A 24459-nucleotide genomic window follows, 5' to 3' on the forward strand; every position below is an offset into this window, starting at 1 on the left:
ACGTAAGTTAATGCACTGGAAATGAACTAAATACAAAAAGGTCGTAATTTTTAATTTTTATTCAAACTTTTTATAAGTGATGATTTTTTTTAATGAAACTTAGTAAAATATTAAACTGAAAGTTGAAAAAAAAAATTGTAAACTATTTTCCTTTTAATTTGTACAAGTTTAAAACATTAGCTGTTTATACTACAAAAAAATAATGTCTTAAACTAATAATTTACTATAAAATAAAGTTATTCTAACAAAAATAATTGTATATGAACCACAAGAAAAAGCTCACAAAAGTTTAGTTCAAGGACCTGGCGTATGAAAAAACCTTTTTGTTATTGAGTCATACACCATGGATACAGTTTAATGTCTTGTCCAGGACAATGCATTAGGAATATGCAATAAAAATTAGTCCAAACTAAGAAAAAAATTTAAAATCAAGTGTTTTTATGTAAACGTGCAAAAATATAAGATATGAAACCCTAAAACAATAGATTTACTTATGAGTTTATTAGTAAAAACGAAAATTACCATATTAAATTTAAAAAAAAATTCTAGATTTTTTAGCAAAATATGTAAAATTAAAGATTTTTGAATTTATTAACAAGAACTCCAAAAATTTAAACTTTTAATAATTAAAATTTGTATTTGTCATTAATAAAAGTATTTCGCCAAACTTTTATTAATCAATACTAACTTTTAATATATGCAAAGTATTAGAATTATGTTCAATTCATAAAATTTTTACTGATATATTTTCAGATATAATTAGCTCAATTTTTTTAATGCTAAAGAATTATTTACTTAAGCTAATGAACTTATTTAAAATTAGAGTATGAAAACATCAGAGTTTCAATGTTCTGCAAGTTTGAAAAAACAGATTAAATTTTTCACGTACTAGTATATAACTTTTTATCGAAGATTAACATTTGACAGGAAAATTGTTAGTTAATATATACATACATGGTTTATATTAATTAAAAAAATTTCACATATCAGACTCAAGTTGAATATTTTGAATTGTTCAAAACATTTAACACTAAATTACACTTACTAAGTAACTAATAAAAATGTGTTTATTACCTACTATTAAGTTGTAGCTAATAATTAAATATACTTGAATAAAAGTAAACTATTGTCAACTCAATAACTTTTGCTACAGAACTTTGAAAAAGCTCTAGTAAAGTTAATTTGGTTCAACAATACATAAAAAAACTTAAAATATAGGTTTTGTTGGTTTATAAAAAGGTGAGAAATGACATTTAATTAATCAACAATAAGATAGCATAAGGTTTGATCATACCAATTCAATCATCAAACCACAAGCTTTCGGTAGACTAAAACCGGTTTCGTCTATATTAAGAATAATCAGTTAGCCACAACTGAAAAACTTGCAGTCAACTATCTATAAACAGCTTATGATAATAAAACATGAAACAGCCGTTTGCTGGTATATAATCCAATATCTATTTCGGCCATTAACAACAAAGTTGAGATGTTCGCGCCATCAACAATAGATAATGAACTTTACACGACCAACAACAGCAGCATTCGAGACAACCTACAACCAGTTTCGTCCTTATTAGGAGTTATCAGGCAGGCATAGTCGCAAGAAACCGCTGTGGTGATCTTACCTAGCGGGATTAAATACAAAGTACTGAAGCGATCGTTTGTGAGTAAAGTTGTAATATTGACAATAAGCTGACAGTGTCTGAGACGTTGGGCTGTTAACGATTTAGCTGTGTCCATTTTTTCAGCTTTACTCACAAACGATCGCTTCAGTACTTTGTACTTAATCCCGCTTGGTTATTTCAAAACAGCGGTTTCTCGCGACTATGCCTGACTGATGAGTCCTAGTAAGGACGAAACCTGTTGTAGGTTGTCACGGATGCTGATGTTGTTGGTCGTGTAAAGCTCATTATTTACTGTTATTTTATCATCATCATAACATTATTTACTTTTATTAATTTTGTAAAAATGTGTTATATTTTATAAATAATGCTTCCAGAAAACTATCCTTTTAGTTGTACTTTTTTGTATAAATATGTGATTAGCATAAAACTTTTTTTTTTGTATACAAATTTTATTTATTTTAAACTAGTAATCTACCATTGAACTAATTAAGATTCGGATCTTATTTGAAAATTAGGATCCTAAATATTTCAAGTTTTATCTAGTGTCAATAGAAAATAATGTTATGAAAAATATCTATTCTAGTATCATTATTTTCGTTAAATATGTTTAACACATATATCTTGTCAAAATAGAAGCACAATGTTGTTGACTTATTTTTTTTTAACTTTAAAAGATAAACGTCGTACAAAAAATATATCTATACGAAATCTCAGTTTCGATATAAAAATATGATTTCGAGCTACTTATACGATTGATTTTGTACTTAGTATGATATTAAAAAAAATATGGTTAAATGATTAAAAAACAACGAGTTTAAATCAACCTTTTTATGATTAAGGGGCCGGCCGGTTTAAAAACGAACGGTTTTAATATGCTTAAAAACGCCTGTTTGTTACCATTTTTATTGAACAAAAAATAATTATCTAGAGATTATTTTCTAAAGATAACACTAAAGTTTAAAAAAGAAATTATTAGCTAAATGCTATCAAATTTTTTCCAAAAAAGTTTTGAATGTGGCTAAAAGTTTGCCGACCATATCGTGCAGGCCGAGTACCATACTTTTATATACTAAAATTTGAATTAAAAAATGGACATTTACTTCACTAGTAACTATTTAGACATATAAATTTGAATAATTCAGTAATTAGTACTCATACCCACGCTATTAAGCTACAAGAAACCTATTCTAGCTTTTACAAGTTGTGAGGAAGAAATAAAAGTTTTTCGCCGGTCTTTCGAAGCAATCGATTTTGCTCGTACAAGCTTCTAGTTTCAGAAAATATTTTTTCGGAATAAACAGATGATGGTGTTGACAGAAGATACTTCTCTGCAAATTTGGCGAGATGTGATTTTTTTTTTGAGTTCGACCTAGATAAAATTTTAGCTTTTTTAATTTGTTTAGGTAAGTTTTCTTCAGTAAAAAGTCCCTTAATTTTCGTTTGTTTTAAACGTAAATTAGTACGAAAAAAATCGTTGAGAACATTATTTGTAGACAGTTGAGTTTTAGAATTTTTTTGGCGGTCTAAAAGAACATGACCAGTATCACGGCAACTATGCTTTTTTACTTTTAATTTCACCAGCCTTTAAACTTCCTGTTTGAGATTATGAAGAAAAAACAAAAGTCAATAACGAAGATCAACAGCTGTGTGAGTAACAATAAGGTTTAAGCTTTAGCTGTTGTATACATATATACTGTTTTTTCGAATATGCTTATAACTAATTTTAAAACTTTAGAAAACAACAGCCTTAATTGATTTGTTAGAAGTTTAAAAGATTTATACAATAGAAAGTTTTCAAAGCACAAACACAAGAATCTAAGTATAAGAATGAAAGAAGACCGAGGAAGACAGTTTTTCTATAAACTGGATCAAGACGGATCTTTTTTAAGTAGATTCCGGTAGATCACTACTTAAAACACAAAAGTTCAAATTTTTAAAGTTCAGTTAGCTATAAATTTCCTTTTTTTATCTTAAATATGATTTTTTTTTCAATTTTGTTTGTGCTGATTTAGTAGCTCAGGTTTTATTCCAACAATAAATAAATTATTAATAATACTTCCATTGATCAAAGTAACTAAAGTATGTCAATAAGGGTGCAAGTTAAAAATTAAATTTTAAGTCAAATATTTTTTTAAATTCTATAACAACAAAAAAAAAAGATTGCTATGTTTGTAAATCTATACGAGTTAGGTCAATTACCAGTCGTAGAAGTTAATAATACAGGGTCGCCTATAGTCTTTGAGAAATTTCTTTCAGGTTTTAAAAGTTTTTGGTCTATAAACACAGTAAAACAACATTGATAAGAAACTCTAAAGCTACATTAAATATGTTTTACAATAGAAAAAAATCTATATGACAGGTTTTTGGATCAAATCGACATTTCATTACTTTGCATGTAAAAACTGTTCAAATTATAATTTTTTTTTTTTGCAATTTCTAAATTTTTGTTTTCATTTTTTTAAGCCTAAACTGTCAAATTCCAAAGTTTTAGCAACCCTGATAAATCTGTAGATTTATCTTTAGTTAATGTCTGCTTAAAATTCGTGTCTTAAAAAGGGATTTTTGTTATAAGTTTGGCATGAATTTTTTAAATATTGTTTACCTTTTGTTTGTAAAAAAGGACTCAAATTTTATCACAATTAATTTAATCTGTAACTTTTTTCATCGGTAAAAAAAGCCGAATTTGGATTTGGTAGATCACTAATTTTGATAAACATTATTTAGCTTACCAATAAAAACTTTATGATAAGTTAGTGCAATTTACCTGCAATGTAAAAAATATAAACTACAATTTAAGTTTAAATAACGCTTATTTTATTAATTCTTGTTTTTATAATTTTTAGTCATTATTCGTTATTTAGATTTTATTGCAAGGTTTGAACCACATATTTTTTATTATGACGCAATTAAAGTAGTTTGTTTTGTTGTACCAATTTGAAAAACTACTATGAACGGCTAAAAACGACAATTAAAATGTTAAACTGTAATCTAGGTGGCAAAGTTTTGGTACAAAACCTTTTCTAAAATGTACAGTAAAATATAAATATTTTTTAAAATCTTAAGTTAAGAAATGTTTTTCATGATGGTCATACCCCTTATTTTTACTTAAATTAATTCATACTGAATGTAATAAAAATTATGCTAGCCTCTTTGTAAAAATGAGATCATTAATATACTTAATTGCAATTGAAAATACTTTTATTTTAACAAACTAAAAAAAAACCCTTAAGTACAAGTTGTTTAAAAAAAGTAAAAGTCTTTGAGTGAAACACAATAAAAAAGTTTAGAAAACATCAAATATTTATTAAAAAAACGTCGTTTTTAGACACTAAACACTGCTACAATTAAAAATAAAAATAAGTTATATGCACTAAAACAATACTTTTGTTAAAAAAGTACTATGTTGTGTCAATGTTAGAAAGTATATACATTAAAAAGCATATGTTAGTTTGAGCCAATAAAGAATGTATGACAACAACAACATTTTAAATTGAATTGGCTATATAAAATATGTTAAAGAGCTAAAAGTCGGATATCCTATACATAGATTCCTACCCAGAGGAGCAAAAATAGTATTCCAAAACCGTTAAAGACGGACGCACAGAATCCCATCAGTAGTTCCTTAGGAAGATCTCTAGTGTACTTGGTGGAAGTGACCTATTAACATTTTAATTTTTTTTACAAAATTGAAACTGAATAATTATTTCTGAAATTAAACTGATACAGAATATGCTAAAACAACAGTTTAAAAAATTATTTCATTAAGCTTTTTCAGCATAAAAATACATTTTTTTATTTCATAATTTACCAGTAATCAGTAATTTACTAGTTTTTTTGAATGGAAAAAATATAAAAATTAAAAACATAAAGGTACATTTATGATAAATTTGTTTACAAATACATAAAGAAACTTTAGATAAAATTTATTTAAAGTGTCCCTCGTAAAAAACAATTTTAAACAGAACTTCAAGTTATTCTTTTATACATACCTGCCATAACTTGTGCTTTTATGCATAATTTTTTTTTTTAAATTGATTGATTCACGAATGTTTAAATGTTAGGATTAACCAAGGTTTTCTAAAAAAAGATCTATACAAAACAATTTTGTTGAAATATAATAATAACTAATTTTAATATTAAATTTATTTAAATTTTTCCCTTTATTAATTTAATACCCTTTTTGAGTCTCTAAAAAGCGGCTTAAAACTCCATATGGCTATTTTTTAAATTAAGAAAGAGAAGCATCATAACTTTTATCAAATGAATTTAGAAATTATTGTAACTATATTCAAACCAGCTTATTTGTTGAGTTAATTTTTTTTTTAAGGTTTAAAACTAAAAAAAAATAGCATGTAATCAAAACATCAATTTTAATTTTACTTAAACTGTAATGTTTCGCTGTGGTAAATTTTAGTTAAAATCCTTTTCTTGATTAAATTTAAAGCATCATTGATTAAACATAAGGCAATATCAGTTTATTTTCCTATAATTATTTTTTAGTTATAACTCTTTGTTTTCTTGTGTTTTTAAGCTATCAAACATTATTTCTACCTTGGAGCTATAATTTTATTTATATAATGTAAATAACTAAGGTCAAACTGCAACTATTTATAATAAAATAAAAAACAGAACTTGAAAATAAAAACTAGTTTGAAGAAAGTAACCTACATAATTTACTCAAAACATAAAATATTTAAGAGAGAAACAAACAATGGTTGTAGATTTGTATACAAAATTTAAAAGTAGGCATAAAAAACAACTAATTTAGTCAGAAAATATTTTTTAGAAAAATGTTAAATTAAAATTTTGAGCTGTGTTAGTAAAAAAAAACAGTTATCAGCCGTATAAATTAATACGTTTAAACCAGGCTTAAAGTGTACTTAAATCTTAAGCTTTAAACTATTTGCAATAGACACAAAGGACTAGAATTAGCTTTGAACTAAAAATATATATTTTGTATTTCTAAACCTTTCAAAATAAAACTGCTTAATATCCTTAAATTTTATAATAAAAATTAAAATTCTTAGAACTAAAAAATATAGTTCTTTTAAAACTAAATAACTTTGCTACATGCCAACGTCTGCATAACACGTTGTTTCAAAAATTGTATTTTTTGAATTGAGTATAAAGAAGACTTAAAATGAATAAAAAACATTTCTAATTATAACTAGTTTGTTATCTTCATCATTATACAAAAATTTTTATATAAAAAAAGTTACTGAAAAGTCTTTTCAAAATAATATATTAAATAAGTGACATTAATAAAATAAAAAAAAATTAAAATTGTATTTATCGGCCGTTTAAGCTTATTCAAATGAAATATTACTAAAACATGATTTATACTTAATATGGCAAATTAATCATAAGCCCTTTTTGCATATTTACTGCCATCATCATGCAAGTTTATGTTGTAAAACAACTCTTTACATTTTATTTATTTTACAGAAAAAATGTTGTTAATAAATTTACAAGAAGTTAATCAATTATAATTTACTTAATTTTTCAGTTCAAAAAAAAACAGTTTGAAAAAAAAATCAGTTTTTGCAGAAACTAGTATGTTGCAAAAATATGTTGAATTGCTATTTCTTAAAATGTGATTACTAAGTTCTACAAATTTTTCAAAACTCAAATTTAATCATTATCTTGAAGAAATCTAGACTACTAAAATCTTAACTTTAAATGAATAATAAAAAAAAAACTAGTTCGCAGTTCACTGTGAAAGGCCTACTTATTATTTAATGTATGTACCAGGGTGCCACTCGTTTTTTCAAAAACTTTTCCAGGTTTTCCAAATTTCTTCTAGGTTTTTAAAAGTACACATTCTAGGGTCTGTTTTTATTTAAAGTTAAGTTTAAGGTAAGAAACTGTGTTTAATAGTATAAAAACATTGAAAAGATACTGTAAAGCTACTTTAAAAGTATTTTTGAATAAAAATAATTTTTGATGTTGACAAATTTTTTTTATTTATATGATAGATTTTTTGAGTCAAATCGAAATAATACTACTGAACATGTGAAAACTGTTAAAATTCAAGGTTTTTTTTAGTGATTTTTGTTCAAAAATCCAGGTTTTTTCAAAATTTCCCAAATTCCAGGTTTTTTTGCCTAAATTGTCAAACTCAGGTTTTTCCAGGATTCCAGGTAAAGTCGCAACCCTGATGTACATACAGCTTTACTTATTAACTGATACTTTTAGTTTTAATAAATAAAAACTACTGGTTATTCAATTTACATAACATTAACTACTAATAAGTATTTGTTATTAACATCACTTTATAAATAGAGTTTAGTTCAACAAAAATACAAAAAGATATGCTATCAATTTGTGAGACAAAGTTTTAGTTATTTTAAATTCAAAAGTCATAAATATTTTTATAGTAGTTTTAGTTTAGGCCCTTGGGGGTGAATTGCATTTATTGTTTAGTTATATATAATTAACTATGCTACAAGTTGCTTCTTACCATCTTTTTAAATTTAAAGTAGCTTTTGAGATGTAAGCAGTCAAAGTATGAGAGTTTCATAGGTTGCTTCTGAAAAGTAACTAAAAACTATTTCACTAAAAATCTATCTACTTCTACAATTTTTTATAAATTGTTTGCAAATTTTTTCAGACTTATAACTTTTAATTCTAAAAGTCTGTGTTACAAGGAATTTATAAATTTATTAATATTTTTAAAATTAAGTAACAAAAGTTTTTTTTTTTCTTTTTTAAGAACTAAAATTTTTATTTCAATAAAATAAAAATTGTTCTGACAGCTTTTTATAAAAATTTCAACAAATATTTCATGACAAATTAAGGTCTAAATCTCATAATAAAAAAGTAGATTGTAAGGTTTATCAATTTTTAATAAAAAAATAAATTTAGGGTGAAAAACTGTCTAAAGTAGTTCATAAAAATATTGAAAAGATACTTTAAATGGTCGTTAAATGTCTTTTATATAAATTGTATTGTAAGTGATATATTCCCTTATTTAATAAAAATTTTATTGCTTTATATGTTATAATTGTTTAAAATTTCAGTTTTTTTTTGCTAAAAAGTGACAAATCTTAGGTATTTCCAGGTTTTTTGGCAACCCCGTTGTTAGAAAAATTAGTAAATTTTTAAAGCTTATAGACATTTACATATTCTATAAAAACATACTCATAGTTCATACTTCAACGTAAAAGTCCATCTTAACTTTTGTAAAAAATGTTCAAACAAACATAAGACACCCCTTCACTATGTCCCTTAAATAATTTCTAATATAAAAAAAAAATAAAAAATTAATTTACAAAAAATCTTTTTTCTCCTAGGTTTTATGAAAAAAAACCTCAAATTATCAGAAAATCTTCCTTTCAATGTAAAAAAGTTGAAGTAATGAATTAAAAAAAAAATTATGACCCAAATTCAAAAACAAAAAACTTGAACAATAAACAAATAATGTTTTTTTAGGTCATTAATTTTTTTCTAACCCCCTTCTTGCAAGTATTCTGTAATAATGAATTTTTCTTTTTTTAAATATAATATTAGGAACAAATATACTTTTAGTAAATTTTTCAAAATTCCAAGAAAATAAGCTATACAATATGTCTATTTTAAATTGTTGTATCACTTATTTTTAACAAAACTGATTACATCTTAAAAATTAACTAAATTTTTAGTTCTGTTTAGCTTTGTAGTATTCTATATAAAGCTTTAAACTAAGGTATATAAGATCTAATGTTATTTTTTGGTTAAATTTTTTTTAATTTTATTCAAATTGCCCCCTCCAACAAGACTACCATTTTTTGCTCTTCATCTGCAACTCAAGAACATCTAGTGTAAGTTTTAAAACTACTAATAAATTCACCTAAGGCCTTTTTTTTTGCTCTTTATCTGCAACTCAAGAATATCTAGTGTAAGTTTCAAAATGTTAAAATCGCCCCTTTAATAATTAGTGTAAACAAAATACAAGTAAAAACTTTATTTATACACTACAATTCAGAGTTTCCTAAACTAGTGATATCAAAAAACTAAATTAACTACTAAAGAGAGCAATTATTTTTTAATTTTTGCCAAGGAGGCAATTATTAAGGTGAGATAGGAATCTTTGCACTACACAAATTAATGTATTTTAAGTTATTAAAATGTTTCTATTTTAGTAACAGTAAAAAGTATATCAACTTAAGAAAAAAAAAAACTAACTTCATATACAAAAAACCAAGCAGTAAAAAAGATACCAATAGCAAGCAGAACAAGTGTAAGCTGAGGATAAATTGCTGGGTTCACTGGTGATACATATCTGCTCATTGACTCAATATCCTGTCCAATAAAAGTTAATAACAAAGTATTCGAAAGAGTACTTATATAAAATTAAAATATTAATAATTTTTTTTTTGCTATTACTTAAATACAATTTAAATTAAAAAACCTGAATTTTTGAAAAGTTAAAACTTAGGAGTTAGGGTTGTAACTTTTTGAAGCAAAGAAGCAAGCTTAAGTGACCTAAAATGAGCCTGACTATATGTAAAAGTTAAATTCAAATAAACAACTTGAACCAAATACTGAACAAAAATACTACACAAGCTAAATATTCTAAAAGTTCCAAAATAATAAAAAGAAAACTTAAAAAAATAGCCTTATAATTAATAAATTATCCAGACTAGACTGAGTTGTGCAAAAAAAAAAATCAAACAAGTCTGAGGTTTTAAAAACAGCTAAAACTATCCTGAGTCAGTCTGATGTGAGTTAAAAGATAAAAACTAATTAAATTTTGAGCCAAAAACAGAAGCTTAAATATTTTTTAGACAATATTTTTTTAATGGCCCTCCAATACTTTTCTTCTTTGTTTTTTTAAAATCAAATATCTATCAATGTATTTTAAAAATCTACTTTATAAATTTAATTTAAATTTGTCTTAACACACTAGCCTAAACATTCACATATTAACACACTTACATGACATATTTTTGATATCTATTTTATCACTAAATACAATCTCTATTTCCTAAGATATAATATGTAATTACTTAAAAGTTTTCTCTACCTCATTAACTTTTTTTTATGTTGTCTTTTGAAATATTGTTATGTCTAAATTTACTTTCTGTATAAACCAACTCATTTTATTACGTCATGTAAACTTTTGTACTTTAGTTTTTTTTCAACATTTTTTAATATTAGCAAAAATTTAAAGACTGGTATCATAAATTTAAAAATATCTTTTAATCATCCAGTCACTAATTTATTTAAAAGATCATCATTTTAAGCTAAATAAAAAACTATAGTGGTATGTATATGTAAATAAATTTCAATAAATGTTTTAAATGTATATTTTTTGAAGCCATCAATTTACTAAATGTTTACAAAAAACAGCAAAAAAAAGGTCTTTGAACATCAATAAAAAAATATCAAAATATATGTTAAAGCCCCTGCTTTTGGTTAAAAACTTGATTAAATTTTCATCTACTGCAACCACTTTAACTCACATGCCAGCCTGATTTTTTAAACCAGTTGATACACGCAGGTGGAGCACAACAACATAAGATACCTTAAATACTATCATATTCTTTAACTAAATGTTTAATTCTAACTATTTACAAATTATAATTGATAAATAACTGAAGGTAATATATATTGTAATTAAAAATTTAACTTTAGAAAATAATATCACTTAATTTATGTTATTGCGCTCTACCCCACACACTATCTGAAAAAGTTTTGAAATAGCTTAAGTGTGTGAAAAACCTGTTACAATTTACTAAATAGTGATTCATATACTAAAAAATATTTTGGTTGTTTAATTACTTCTATAATAGACTATTTAATCAGATGAAACTTTAAAAAAGATGACTAAATTAAAATAAGGGATTTTGTTTTTTAATAAATGCTTTTTTATATTAGCAAGACAAATTAGAAATCAGTTAATAAAATTTACTGAAAACTTCATAAAGAAAATAAATTCAAAAAATTTTAAGACTTTTAAAAAAGTACTATTAAGTATTTAATTTTTTTTAATGCATCAAAGAATAATTAACATACCATTTTTAGATCACTTGTGAAACTTATTTAACTGCAAGTATTTATCTTTAAGTGTAGATATTAAAAATTTTTGAAGGCTCTAGTAACGTTACAGGTAATTTCCCAAATAAACTTTCCACGTATGAGTTATTGAAAAATTAAGCTTAACAAAGCAAGAGAAGGACAAACTAATAATTTAAATCTATAAACTTGATCTATCAGAAAAAAAAAGAAAGAAAAATGTTTATGTTCATAACTAAGGTCAATGGATTGGTGTGGAGAAAGACCTTTCGGTCATCGAGCTGCGCACAATTTTCTTGTGACTAATACTTAAAGCTAACTTTAAAACAATAATGAAAAATTAAAAATTAAAAACTGAAAAAGTATTTATATGTACATTAATAGAAAAAAAAAATTAAAAACAGTAAAAACCCTTTTTAAACCCATAAATGCAATATTGACCATGGAAATAATAGTCTACCATGTCTCCATACCGTCTTCTCCCCTAGATTTCGATTTTTATGATTATTTATATTCACATTTTTCTTGTTGCCCTCTCTACAAGATTAACCAGAAAAATGCAACAAATAACTCAAAATTAAATAATTGGTTATGTCAGTATACAAAAAATATTTAGTATATTCATAATACTCTAAGAGCACCATGTATTTTTAAAAAGTGTCTATAAACTTCAAGTATATTTGCTTGTAAGTAGGTAAAAATTAAAGTTATTAAAGATTTCTTTAACTGTTTTATTGGTTTATAAATATTTATCTAGATTCGGATCCGGCCGGTATGATCTGGCCTGATATTAGTTTTGTAAAAATATCCGGATCTAATAGAATACAAAACTAAAACATGATAGAAATTTAAAAATTTTAAGTTTTAGAGAAATCTCTATAGACGCAAAACTACTGTACAAAATAAATTCATACCTATGCTGAACTTTCGATACATAACTCGATGTAATTTCAATATTTTTGTTGTGTTTATTAAGATGAGACATAATTCTATGCTTTAACCTTTTTAAACTTGTAAGTATGCTGATAACCTTTAATAACAACGAAAATAATTTTAAGATAGTTTTAGAGATAATAAGTTTTTAAAATTTAAGTTATTGTTCAAGTTAATTAATATCATTAAACGTTTATAATGGCTTAACTGTTAATAGTTCTAAATGTGGGTGACATACATCATTTATTCTACTGTACTAAGATTAAGGTTTTTATTGAATAAGCCATTTTTTTGGAAACTTTACCGACTAGTTTTAAAAGTTTTTTTCCAATACTTGTTTTTAGTTTAATCAGGAAAAATGGAATTCTTACCATACTTTTCAAATATTTATTTTGTACAAACTATAATCTTTAAAAATATAGTCGCAAGCTTAATTACTTGCAGGCCGTATGCTATTTATCGTTATTCGTCAAAAATGTTGGTTAAACTAAAAGTAAATTGTTTCAAGATTGAAAGCAAATTTAACATTATTTTTTCATTCGGTTTTCAGTTTTGTTTTGCAGGATAATTAAGGTTCACAACGACAGCGTTCATTCATTTTCTAAATAGTGTACTAATTTGTTAGTAAGAAATGTAACAAAATAATTACAACTTTTCGCTTATAAAATATTCTCTTTTAGAGCACTAGTATGTAAATTTTAACTAATTTTTAAACTTTCATTTCTGTACAAACATTGGATTCATACAACTGAAAACTTAAGGAGACCTGTCTTTACTTTCTTCTTAGGCTAGAGAACACCTAATAGAGATTAAAAAAAAAACATTTTCATAAATTTTAAATCTTAGATTATTATTACTGTTGAAGTTTATTGTCAAACGAATGCAAGATCGTTTTTTATACTTTTTGTAAACAAAATTTTGAAGAATATTTACATATTTTTTTGTAACTTTTTTTTTAAGTCTGAAAGTCTTTTGTTTTTGTCTTTATTTTTTTCTATTATCGCAGAAGCCCCATCAGTTATTATATAAACTAACTATTTGACATCAAAGTTAAATGAAATGGTGCAGTTTGACAATTTTTTCAGAAGTGTATTGTCTTAACTTGTTATTATGCTTTGCATTGCAACTAAGCCATGAAAACTTTCAAATATTTTAGAATTTAATAAAAAACCTCGAATAAAATTTCCTAGCTTAGCAGTATTTGTGGCGACAGTTCTCGCACCTATACAGATAGATGTATATTACAAGATTTTTAACTTGTTTTTTTGGCTTTATTTTACATCATTAGGTATTTTTTGTATGTCTTATTTTAGTCCTTAAAAAAGGGAAAAGAAATGTTTTTTTTTCGGACAAGTTGTTTAAAGTACCGCTATAATGTATTCATTAATAAAGTTTCCGTACGAATATGTTTTTTTCTAAAATTAGTTTCGCTACTTCATTAAGTGTTTTAGTAGCTTTTTTATCACTCTTATTTCTTATTTTGTAAACAATTTTTTGCATATTTAAATGTAAAATGTAGTAAACATGAAGGAATATTAGTAATTGATTACCTGTTTAATCAAATACCTATTGTGCAAAAATAAAAGTTTTTTAATTATATTCACCGTCGTTAAGTTTTATTAAATTTTATTGATTCTTTATCTAATAATTAATGTTTTATTTTTGTTCAAAATAGATTACATAAAAACTAAATTAATGATCTTTGCAATACAAATTAAATAGTTTAAATAACCTTGTTTACATTGTGACGTAATTGTTAGTTGCAATGAATATATTTTTCATTAGTTAACGACAATAAATTTTGAATCAGTTGTCTTTCCCATTAATGTGAGTTGTTTGTTTATATTATAATTTGTTGTTTTGTTGTGTAATTTAGCTTACTTTACTTATTTTAGACTCAATAATCATAAATATTATATAGTTTTATAAAAGTCGAATTTAATATTAAGTATTTTACCTATTAATAACTATTATCTGTAGAAAATATCTTATGAAAACATGTATACACATACTTTATTCTATGCTTCTATTCTATCATTACAGTAATTATTTTTTCACAGAACCCAGTTGAAGTGTGTTGATTCGTTGACACACAGAAACAGATGTTGGTAGAATAAAGGAAGATTACTGTATAATTTTATTTTATTTATATTCCAGTGAAGTTACTTCACTAGGATCTTTTGTTAGCAAACAATTAAAACTATAGTTTGAACAGTTATACCTCAGTACAAAATGGTTTTACTGAGTATTGCATTAATAAAAGATTTATAATAAAAATAATTTGCCAAGTACTTTTCTTAATTAAACTGACATATTTTTCTGTGTGCTAAACGATTTAACACACTCTCACGGAGTTCTGTAAAAAAAAAAAAAGATTGCAAGAAAAGAATAGAAGATAAAGTAGGTAAATGTGTGTATTTACTAAAAATAAGAATAGCTACTGTAGAATAATAGTTAATATTAGATATAATACATAATCCGAATTTTTTAAAGTTAACTGATAAAATTAGCAAACAGAAACATATTTCAGTTTAATAAAGAAAAGCACTGTAATCTTTTTTTTATATATTCCAGCGAACTTGCTTCGCTAGAATCTTTTGTAACAAACAACTAGAATGAAATCTTGAATAATTAATAAACTTATAGTTAGGATTAGCTTTAATTTCCTGTCAAAAAACTATATGTGAAGATAGGAGTATGCAAAGTACAGCCCGCGGAATAAAAATAACTAGCCAAGAATGTTTACAAAATTTAAGTGGAATCCGGCCCACGAGTATGTAAATCTTTCCCACTAAACCAAATTTTGAAACTTTTACTAGATACTCTCGGATTTGAAATGAAGAGAGAGAAAAAAAATCTTATGTACAATTTACAGTAGATTTAAAACTTACACTAGATATACTAGGGTATGAGATCTTTTAAAATTACATAAGATATTCTGGGACTTTAAATGAAAAAAACATCTTAAAATTAAGATCCTAGAATGCTACTACCAGCCAAGGATTCAATATTACTATATCTGGCCCGCCGAGTAAAACACTGCCACTCTCTATGTTATAAGCAAAACGAATAGAAAAATAACATTAAAATTGATTTTAAAAGAAGCCACTGACAAAAAATTTCTCTTATTTATAGAACAGTTATTTGGTGAAATAAGTTATTAGAGGAAAGATAAGAAATAATATTTTTGTTTAAAAAATTTAAAGTTTAATTAGATAAATAAAACTTCACTAAAGTTTGATATAATCCCTAAACCAAATCTAAATTTTTCTAATTATATTTTTTTAATCTCAATTAGATACTGATAGTTTTTACTTACTGATTATAAATAAATAGTCTGTGAGTTGGTTATAATTACTTACATAGCGGTCGTTATAATACTGAACAACTTTTTTTTTATCGCAAGGTTTTAATATATATATTGAGCTACGAAAGTTGTTAGAATATTTGTAATCGGATGCATATAATTGTGTTATGGATTAATTCACTTATATTAGTTATTAAGAAAATAGTCTACTACTAATTACGCTGAATAACAAATATCAAAAAAAAAAAAGCAACGTGCGTCACGCTAACTATTTGTCATATCTAATTTTCAGTTAATAAGATATCTTCTTAAACATTTGACGATCTTGCTGAACACAGAGACATGAGATTTATCAACCACAGTATTTATCGACAACAATCGATACATTCATGATTTTACTTTTCACTACTCTCAGTAGTATACACTTACGAAAGAAAATATTTTTTAAGATTTATGGCTTAAAAAAGTATTGTCCTAATTAGTTTAATATTTTTTGTGGCAAAACAATTTGCAGTAAGTAGAAGATTAATGTTCATTTGACATCTACCGAGATAAGATAACAAGTTTATTCTAGAAAATAACTCTTAATTTCAAATTAAGTATAATCCAATAAAACTATGCCTAAGGCAACAATAAATTCGTTTTGCTTAGATTTGCTTTTGTAATAGCTTTCATTAATGCACCTGCAATGTATAAGTTTGTTTGTTGAAAAATATATATATCTGAAAATGTTGTTGACTATAATATTTTTATATAGTCATGCTCGAGAAATATAAAATATTTAAATATTTTCAAAATAATTATAACAAATAAAGGATTTTTAAAATTGGTGCTCTATGTTGTTAAACTTTGTTTTAAAAACTATTAAACAAATTTTTGTAATATTTACAAAAATTTATTAATATAATTTTCATTATTATAAAGTAGCAGTATTGATTGTGTATAAAGAGTTTTTTAGTCAGCTGTTAATACTTGTTCCGTAGCTTTTGTGTTTCGAAAAGTATTTAAGTACTAATGTATATGAATTGGCTATTTTTTATTGTTTCTAGTACAATCAGTTTGTTTTTGTTTTATATACTGTATTAAGACTCTTGCAAACAAGAACTTTACTATTATGTTTATAAAAAATAAGAAATAGTTTGACTATTTTAAGTAATTCAAATCCAAAATTATGAACTTTACAAGTTTTTATTTGATAAAACAAGCAAACATTAAACAATTTCTAAAAACTTACTTTAGCTTATACGTTATTTTTCAAGTTTTTTATTGCAATAAGCAAAACTGATAATAAAACTTGGAAAATCTAGTACATATAGTACAATTAAATATTCAGGAGATCTACTTAAGGTTGTAAAGCAGCTAGATTGAAATAACTTACATCTTAATACTGTTTTTTATTTAAAACCAATGAATTATAATTTTGGGATCGGTAAACTGCAACGCTCGGACCAACTTTGCTTTGCCCGCGATGTGCTTTTTAACAACAACTAGTGCAGATTAATCAAGTTTAAGCATTTGTATAATAAAAAATTTAACTGTGCAATTTTTTTCGCTAAACTGTGCTGTTTATTTTATGTTTGTTTAGTACATAATATTAAAGTGGCTGAGTCCTGCCTAAGGATTTTTTTTTTAAGATGGCTAGTGAAGAATGATTTTGGTAAAAAACTTCTGAACTCTGTTATAAATGAATGTAAAAAATTTTATAGAATAATTTTCGATTTGAATTAAATGAAAAATGCACTGAATTAAACTGGTAGAATAAAGTATTCAGTGCTCTAACTTCAGGGAACGGGTCAGAAAAGCACTACGTCACTATAGCACAGAGTGACAATTTAGCACGGTTTGGCACTTTAGCATCAAGTGACACTTTAGCAGGGAGCTACACTTTAGCACGAACTGACATTTTAGCACGGAGTTTGTTCTGTAAGATTCTCATTCTATGCTTGAATTACATTTATAATATTTGATATAAAAAACCTAAAAAAAAACTATGCAACATGTAAACTGCTTGTGTCACAAAATTAAGCTTCAATTAAAACTATGAGTTTGAATCAGTCCAATATACAACTTTTTTAAGCATATTTTATCATTAAAATTGCTGGTTACCGTTTTCAAACTTGCTAATTCTAATAAAATTAATTTTGATGCTTTAAAACAATAAAAATTTTTAAGCTACGACCATGAGAATCATTCACTTTTGCTAGATTTATATTCTAATTCAAATACAAAATATTCTGTGAGCATGATAGATATTGTTCAGTGTTAAAGCTGTTTAGTATATTAATTTGAAAGAAATTTAGTTAAGATCACGTTATCTCTACAAAAGTCTCCTATAACAATTTGTATAAAACCAATTTAGTTCATGGTTTTAAGCACTTATAAAATTTTGTTGAAATAAGAAGCTTCTGCACACATAGGATATGCAAAAAAATTTTGCAGTCTTTTATAAGTAGACATCGCTATTTAATATATAAATCTTTTCCGGGACAAAATACAAACAAAAATTGTTATAGTAATCATTAATTAATACAATTTATAAATGACATTTGAACTAGACAAAAAACAAACTAACAGTTGTTGCACGCAAATTCTTTGTTCGACTAACGGCGTTTCGCTGACAGTATAATATGAACAGCTTTATTTAATTTATAAAAATTCGCTTGTATTAGAAAAAAGCATGTAAAAATGTGTGTACAATATAGAATTATGTAATAGATTTTTAATGTGCGTTAAACTTTACATACTCCGTAGATACATTCATAATTTTAGGCGGTGAAACGCAACTAGTCGAATAACGTAATACCGTCTTTTCCGGTGAGCTTTGCTTATAAACATTAAACAACTTTCTTAAGTTATATGTGATAAATAGAATACTTTACATTATAATAAGCTATTGATTTTTTAATAAATAAGAAACTATTGATTTAGGTCGTTTTACAAGAGTTTTTAAAATAAAATTTTAATCACATTCCAGAGATAACTGCTTGACGGGGCAGGTGAGACTCTAATTTTCCGACCTCTTTTATATCGAGATACAATCACAAAAAGTTTTTGTTTTCTTATTAAAATCAAACTAAACAAGTATCGGTACTATCTTATATGCCAAACTTACAATCTATAAGGGAATGGGAATTTTAAATTGTTATTTTATTTATTAGTAGTATGTTTGTAAAACCAATAGATTGACCAAGAACCGTTGTTTTTAAGAGGTATTGTTAAAGGTTTAAATTCATAAAAAGATATTTTACTTTGTTTAGTAGTTTGTTCATTTATTTTTAAATATCAAACTTACAATAAAAATCTTTGATTTAAAAGGGTATTTTTCAAAGCTTAAAAATATTGACTGGCTATAAAAAATACCAAGTTTATAACAAATTTTCAAAAACTTGATAGCTCGTAAATACAAATGTAATATAAAATAGTGTTTTAAACCATTTAGTAAGGCTCGGCAGCTTTTTATAAGTTGCGGATCAATTTTCCTAGAAACAGTTACTCGTCAGCCGAACTATACAGATTATAGATTAAGATTCTATAGATTCTGCGGGCAGCATTCGTTTAAAATGGTTTTATTTAACAACTAAAAAAAGTAAGCAATAATTGAACATTAAAAACAAGGAATTACTAATAAAAAACCTTATAGTAAGTTTTTAACATGTAAACTTTTTTTATTGTTTGATTTTTATGATTTTTATGCTGAAAAGTGCCTTGTGGCCCGCAGATTTTCTTAGCGAGCCGCAGTTTGCCGACCTCTAGTTTAGACTATTGAGTTAAAAGTTTAAACTAAAGCTAACTAATTAAAACAAGTAGATGTGTTTCATCAATAGAATATACTAGTTTTGGAGCATAGTTTTCAATATGAGTTTAGTTTTAAAATTTAAACTTCATTATTATCATTTTTGGAGATAGTCAGTTTTTCTGCAATTACTTTAAAACAATTTTACAAATATGTTCAAACAAATAAGTTGCAAAAACATAAGCTGCTGATGCATTATTTACTTTACTATATAGTTTTTATTTTCACCAAAAACTAAAAACTTTTTTATAAATTTTTTAAGGATAAATACTAAAATTATTTGCTACTTTAAATTTTGAGAATATGCAGTATTTAGAAGGCAATGTGCAACGTTAGACTAATCTTTTTTTTTTGATTTAGTGAAATGTAAAAAAATACTTAGCCTGTATAACTTAGTTAAGCTTTTTACTAAACAAAAAATATACCTAAAAATTGAGAGTTGATAATTTTTTAAAGTTTTTCTGTTTCAAAATAATTAATAGAAAATTAATGGTATGAAACTAGTTTAACTAAAATTAAAGTTTTTGTAAATTTTAAAAACAATAAATGTCTCAGTAAAATTACGCTAAGACTTTAACGGTAATTTTTAAGTATTTAAAATGATTTTGATTAGCTTACTCTGTATATAATATATTGAACTTTTTTTCTTGATTATGTTTGATTAAGTATGTCAAGTTAATACTTCGTCAACTGTTAGCATACTATTCATAATTAAACAAAACATTCATAATAAAAGCAAAAGTAATATGAAGAAACAAAATACAACATTTTACATACTTTTTGTGAGCCTTATAGTCTTGGCATTAGCTTCAATTGAAGATGACTTTAAAAAGCACGATTTAGACAAGAACGAACAAATTTCTAAAAAAGAGTTAAAGCTTTGGTTGAAAGCAGCACGCTTATTGTATTACAAAAAACATTCTGATCTAAGAATGGTTGAAATTGGTTTAAAAGAAGGTAAAGTTGACTGGAACTCGTTTATTTTTTCTTTGTTTGATTTAAACGAAATGGATGAGGAATTTGAAAACGTCATGAATAATAATAAACTAATGATAAACATTTATTCAGCGAGATGGAAAGCAGCTGATAAAGATCGAGATAATAAGCTCAATGCTGAAGAATTTTTTACTTTTGAAAACCCAGAGCTTGTTCCCAGGTTAAGAGATTTGCTTGCTTATGAAACTATTAACAGTTTAGACAACGATAAAGACTGGCAATTAAACGAAAATGAATTTATCAAAGGGTTAAACCCTGGTGATGAAACAAAGTACAATGCTGAAGAAAAGCTTTTTTGGAAAAATCAAAGAGATCAGTTTAAGTACTTTTTAGACGTAGACGGAGACTTAAAATTAGGAAGAAAAGAAGTAAAACGCTGGATAACTAATAAAATGAAGCAAAATATCTTGATTAAAAGAAAACAAGTTTTTGTTAAATGTGATATAAACCAAAATAAGTATCTTGAATTTGAGGAGATTGAAAAATGTCAAGGGTTTCTTTAAGTAAAGAACTCTAATTTCTAACGCTGAAAGATAGCATTAAATATTCTATAAATAAACTAGCAAACTAAAAAGTATTATTTTTTAAATTTGTACTTGTTAATTTTTTGATACTAAACTTAGTTTTGATCGCAAAAAAATTTACTTTTTACAAAAGCGTAACCATATGGTGTTTAACTTTTATAGTGTACTTTTTTTAAGAACATAAAATGTTCGGTTTTTTAAACTCCTTAAATTTTCTTTCGTAAATATTTGGTTTCGAAGCTGAATAATTTTGTTTGACAAATATTTATGGTATGTTATTAAAAATATATTTTTGATAATTTGTTAATAAAACTAACATTGCCAATTCATAGTTTTTCGATTCTACAGGACATAAATGAAACAGATTATAAAATTAACTAGTTAACTTGTAGCAATTAATTCAAAAGCAAAACTTTTATTGCTAGTTTTCATAATATAATACTTTCATTTCATGGTATAAATACTTTATTTATATCAAGTAATGTTAGTTTTTAAAGTTTTCATGTTTAAAAAGTATAATGTATTGAAAAAGAACTCACTAAGTTTTTAATCACACAATAAGTATTTAAAAGATTAATTTAATACCTACATTTAAGCAATTTAAACAAAGTTTTATTGATTATCACTTTTTTATAGTTAATTTTTTGCATGATGATTTATTTAGTAACACAATTTAAGTATTAAAAATGGATATTTACAAATTATTAAGACCTATTCAGCCCAGTTTAGGTAGGTGTCAAATATGCACCTAGCATAACTTTTGCATGGGTTTTTTATTTTGCACTGGTCACTTTAACACGGATTTAATTTTTTAACGAAGCGTCACTTTTTTACAAAAAGTAATTTTTACAAGGCATAAAATTGGCACGGTTTGGTAAACGGCGGGAGTAATCATATTTTAGTTTTAATTTAAATTAATATTTTTTGCACAATTGGATTTTGTAAAAAAAGAACTAGCCATAGAAAATTTTTTCTAAATATAACTAAAAAAAATTACTGAAATATCTAATATACCAAAACTAAAATATAATTATAACAAAACTATTTACTAAAATTTACTACCGCTATTTATTGAACCATTCAAAAGTTACGACTTGTGCAAAAATGAAATCCGTGTAAAAGTGACAATTCGTACAAAAATGACGCTGTGCATGTTAGACCCGTTCCTAAGTCTTATATATGGCTGCTTAAATGCGCTTTATATACTTATGTTGTAATATAATCTATAAACTATAAAGTGTTCAATAAAGCTTTGGCCTACCTTTTCCTTAAAAAATTTTAATATAAGTTTTACAATTTTTCTTTTATGTAATTACTTATGATTTGGTAACTTATGTCATCAAGCTTATAAAGCTCAAAATAAACGATTAATTTAAATGCATTAAAACGAGCATAAAGTTATTGTTATAGGAAAATTTATTAATTTTTCAAAAAACATAAAACTTTAATTTCAATTATTTTCCTTATCTTAAAAGCTATCTAAATTTTTTTTTTTTTATTTTAGAGAACGCACCTTTGCCTTTAATTTAAAAAAAAATTTATTTAATTTGGGGTTGGAATTATTTCATGGGGTCCCTCCAAAAATAAAGTTTTTTTTTCGTTTTTTTTCATCAAATGGTATTAGAACCAAAAATAAAAATTTTTTTTTAATTTTTTTTTTTGATTTCCCTTAGTTTGCATGTTATAAAAACTCTTAAATAGTTATTTTATAAATAATGTTAATATCTTTTACGATTTGGCCCAAAATCAAAATGTAGTATATTACACTATCATTTGCCTTGGCCATTTCCTAGATAAAAAATTGATAAAAGGAAAAAAAAAGTTAATAAGAATGTGAATATACAACAAATTTAATTAAATTATTTTATTTTAATTTAGTTTGATGTAATTCACATTCTTATTAACTTTTTTTTTCCTTTTATCAATTTTTTATCTAGGAAATGGCCAAGGCAAATGATAGTGTAATATACTACATTTTGATTTTGGGCCAAATCGTAAAAGATATTAACATTATTTATAAAATAACTATTTAAGTGTTTTTATAACATGCAAACTAAGGGAAATCAAAAAAAAAAAATTAAAAATAAATATTTATTTTTGGTTCTAATACCATTTGATGAAAAAAAACAAAAAAAAACCTTTATTTTTGGAGGGACCCCATGAAATAATTCCAACCCCAAATTAAATAAATTTTTTTTTAAATTAAAGGCAAAGGTGCGTTCTCTAAAATAAAAATAAAAATTTTAGATAGCTTTTAAGATAAGGAAAATAATTGACATTAAAGTTTTAATTGAAAATTGTTGAAAAATTAAAGTTAAAGTTAAAGTTGAAAAATTGATAAAAGGAAAAAAAAAGTTAATAAGAATGTGAATTACATCAAACTGAATTAAAATAAAATAATTTAATTAAATTTGTTGTATATTCACATTCTTATTAACTTTTTTTTTCCTTTTATCAATTTTTTATCTAGGAAATGGCCAAGGCAAATGATAGTGTAATATACTACATTTTGATTTTGGGCCAAATCGTAAAAGATATTAACATTATTTATAAAATAACTATTTACGAGTTTTAATAACATGCAAACTAAGGGAAATCAAAAAAAAAATTAAAAAAAAATATTTATTTTTGGTTCTAATACCATTTGATGAAAAAAAACGAAAAAAAACCTTTATTTTTGGAGGGACCCCATGAAATAATTCCAACCCCAAATTAAATAAATTTTTTTTTAAATTAAAGGCAAAGGTGCGTTCTCTTTAATAAAAAAAAAGTTTTTTAGATAGCTTTTAAGATAAGGAAAATAATTGACATTAAAGTTTTATGTTTTTTGAAAAATTAATAAATTTTCCTATAACAATAACTTTATGCTCGTTAAGTTATAAGGCAGCATTAGTTAAGAAAAAAATAAAAAGTATGATTAACTGCTTTATAAACTTTAAAATATTTAAATAAGTAGAGTAAGAAGTAAAAATTAAATCCTGATTTGAAAATTCCTGAATTAAACTCTTGAAATACTTAGTTGGAAAAACACTTATGTTATATATTTGAAATTTTAACTAACTTTTACACATGAAACTGTTGAAAATAATCAAAAACTGCTTTACAAAAATTAAATAGATGTGTAGCTACCTAAACTTCCTTAACTAAAAAAAATATTACGTATTTTAATTGGTATTAGTAATCAAATGTTTGATAAAAAACATTAATTTTCACGAGTAACACATTGCACACTGCACAGTTTATTTTTAACAAAACAATACTTTTTCATAAGTGAATAAGAAGTAT

At 24.7% G+C, this 24459-nt stretch overlaps 2 protein-coding genes across 2 annotated transcripts; one reads left to right on the forward strand and one right to left on the reverse strand.

Annotated features, from left to right (window-relative positions):
- Positions 1-4558: 4558 nt before the first annotated feature.
- On the reverse strand, positions 4559-11703 carry LOC145835798 (dolichyl-diphosphooligosaccharide--protein glycosyltransferase subunit TMEM258-like). The gene is made up of 3 exons (XM_082943518.1): positions 11622-11703; positions 9789-9905; positions 4559-5282 (listed from the first exon to the last, which is right to left on the reverse strand). The coding sequence occupies exons 1-3, from the start codon at positions 11622-11624 to the stop codon at positions 5163-5165; spliced, it is 240 nt and encodes a 79-aa protein (XP_082799644.1). The 5' UTR covers positions 11625-11703; the 3' UTR covers positions 4559-5162.
- Positions 11704-20586: 8883 nt separating this feature from the next.
- Positions 20587-21153, forward strand: LOC145836626 (reticulocalbin-3-like). Its single transcript, XM_082944412.1, has one exon. It carries the CDS (start codon positions 20587-20589, stop codon positions 21151-21153), a length of 567 nt encoding a protein of 188 aa, XP_082800538.1.
- The last annotated feature ends 3306 nt before the right edge of the window (positions 21154-24459 follow it).

Source organism: Thalia democratica, chromosome 5 (assembly GCF_965202585.1).
Source record: "Thalia democratica chromosome 5, ktThaDemo2.hap1.1, whole genome shotgun sequence".
In the NCBI taxonomy this organism is placed as follows: domain Eukaryota; kingdom Metazoa; phylum Chordata; class Thaliacea; order Salpida; family Salpidae; genus Thalia; species Thalia democratica.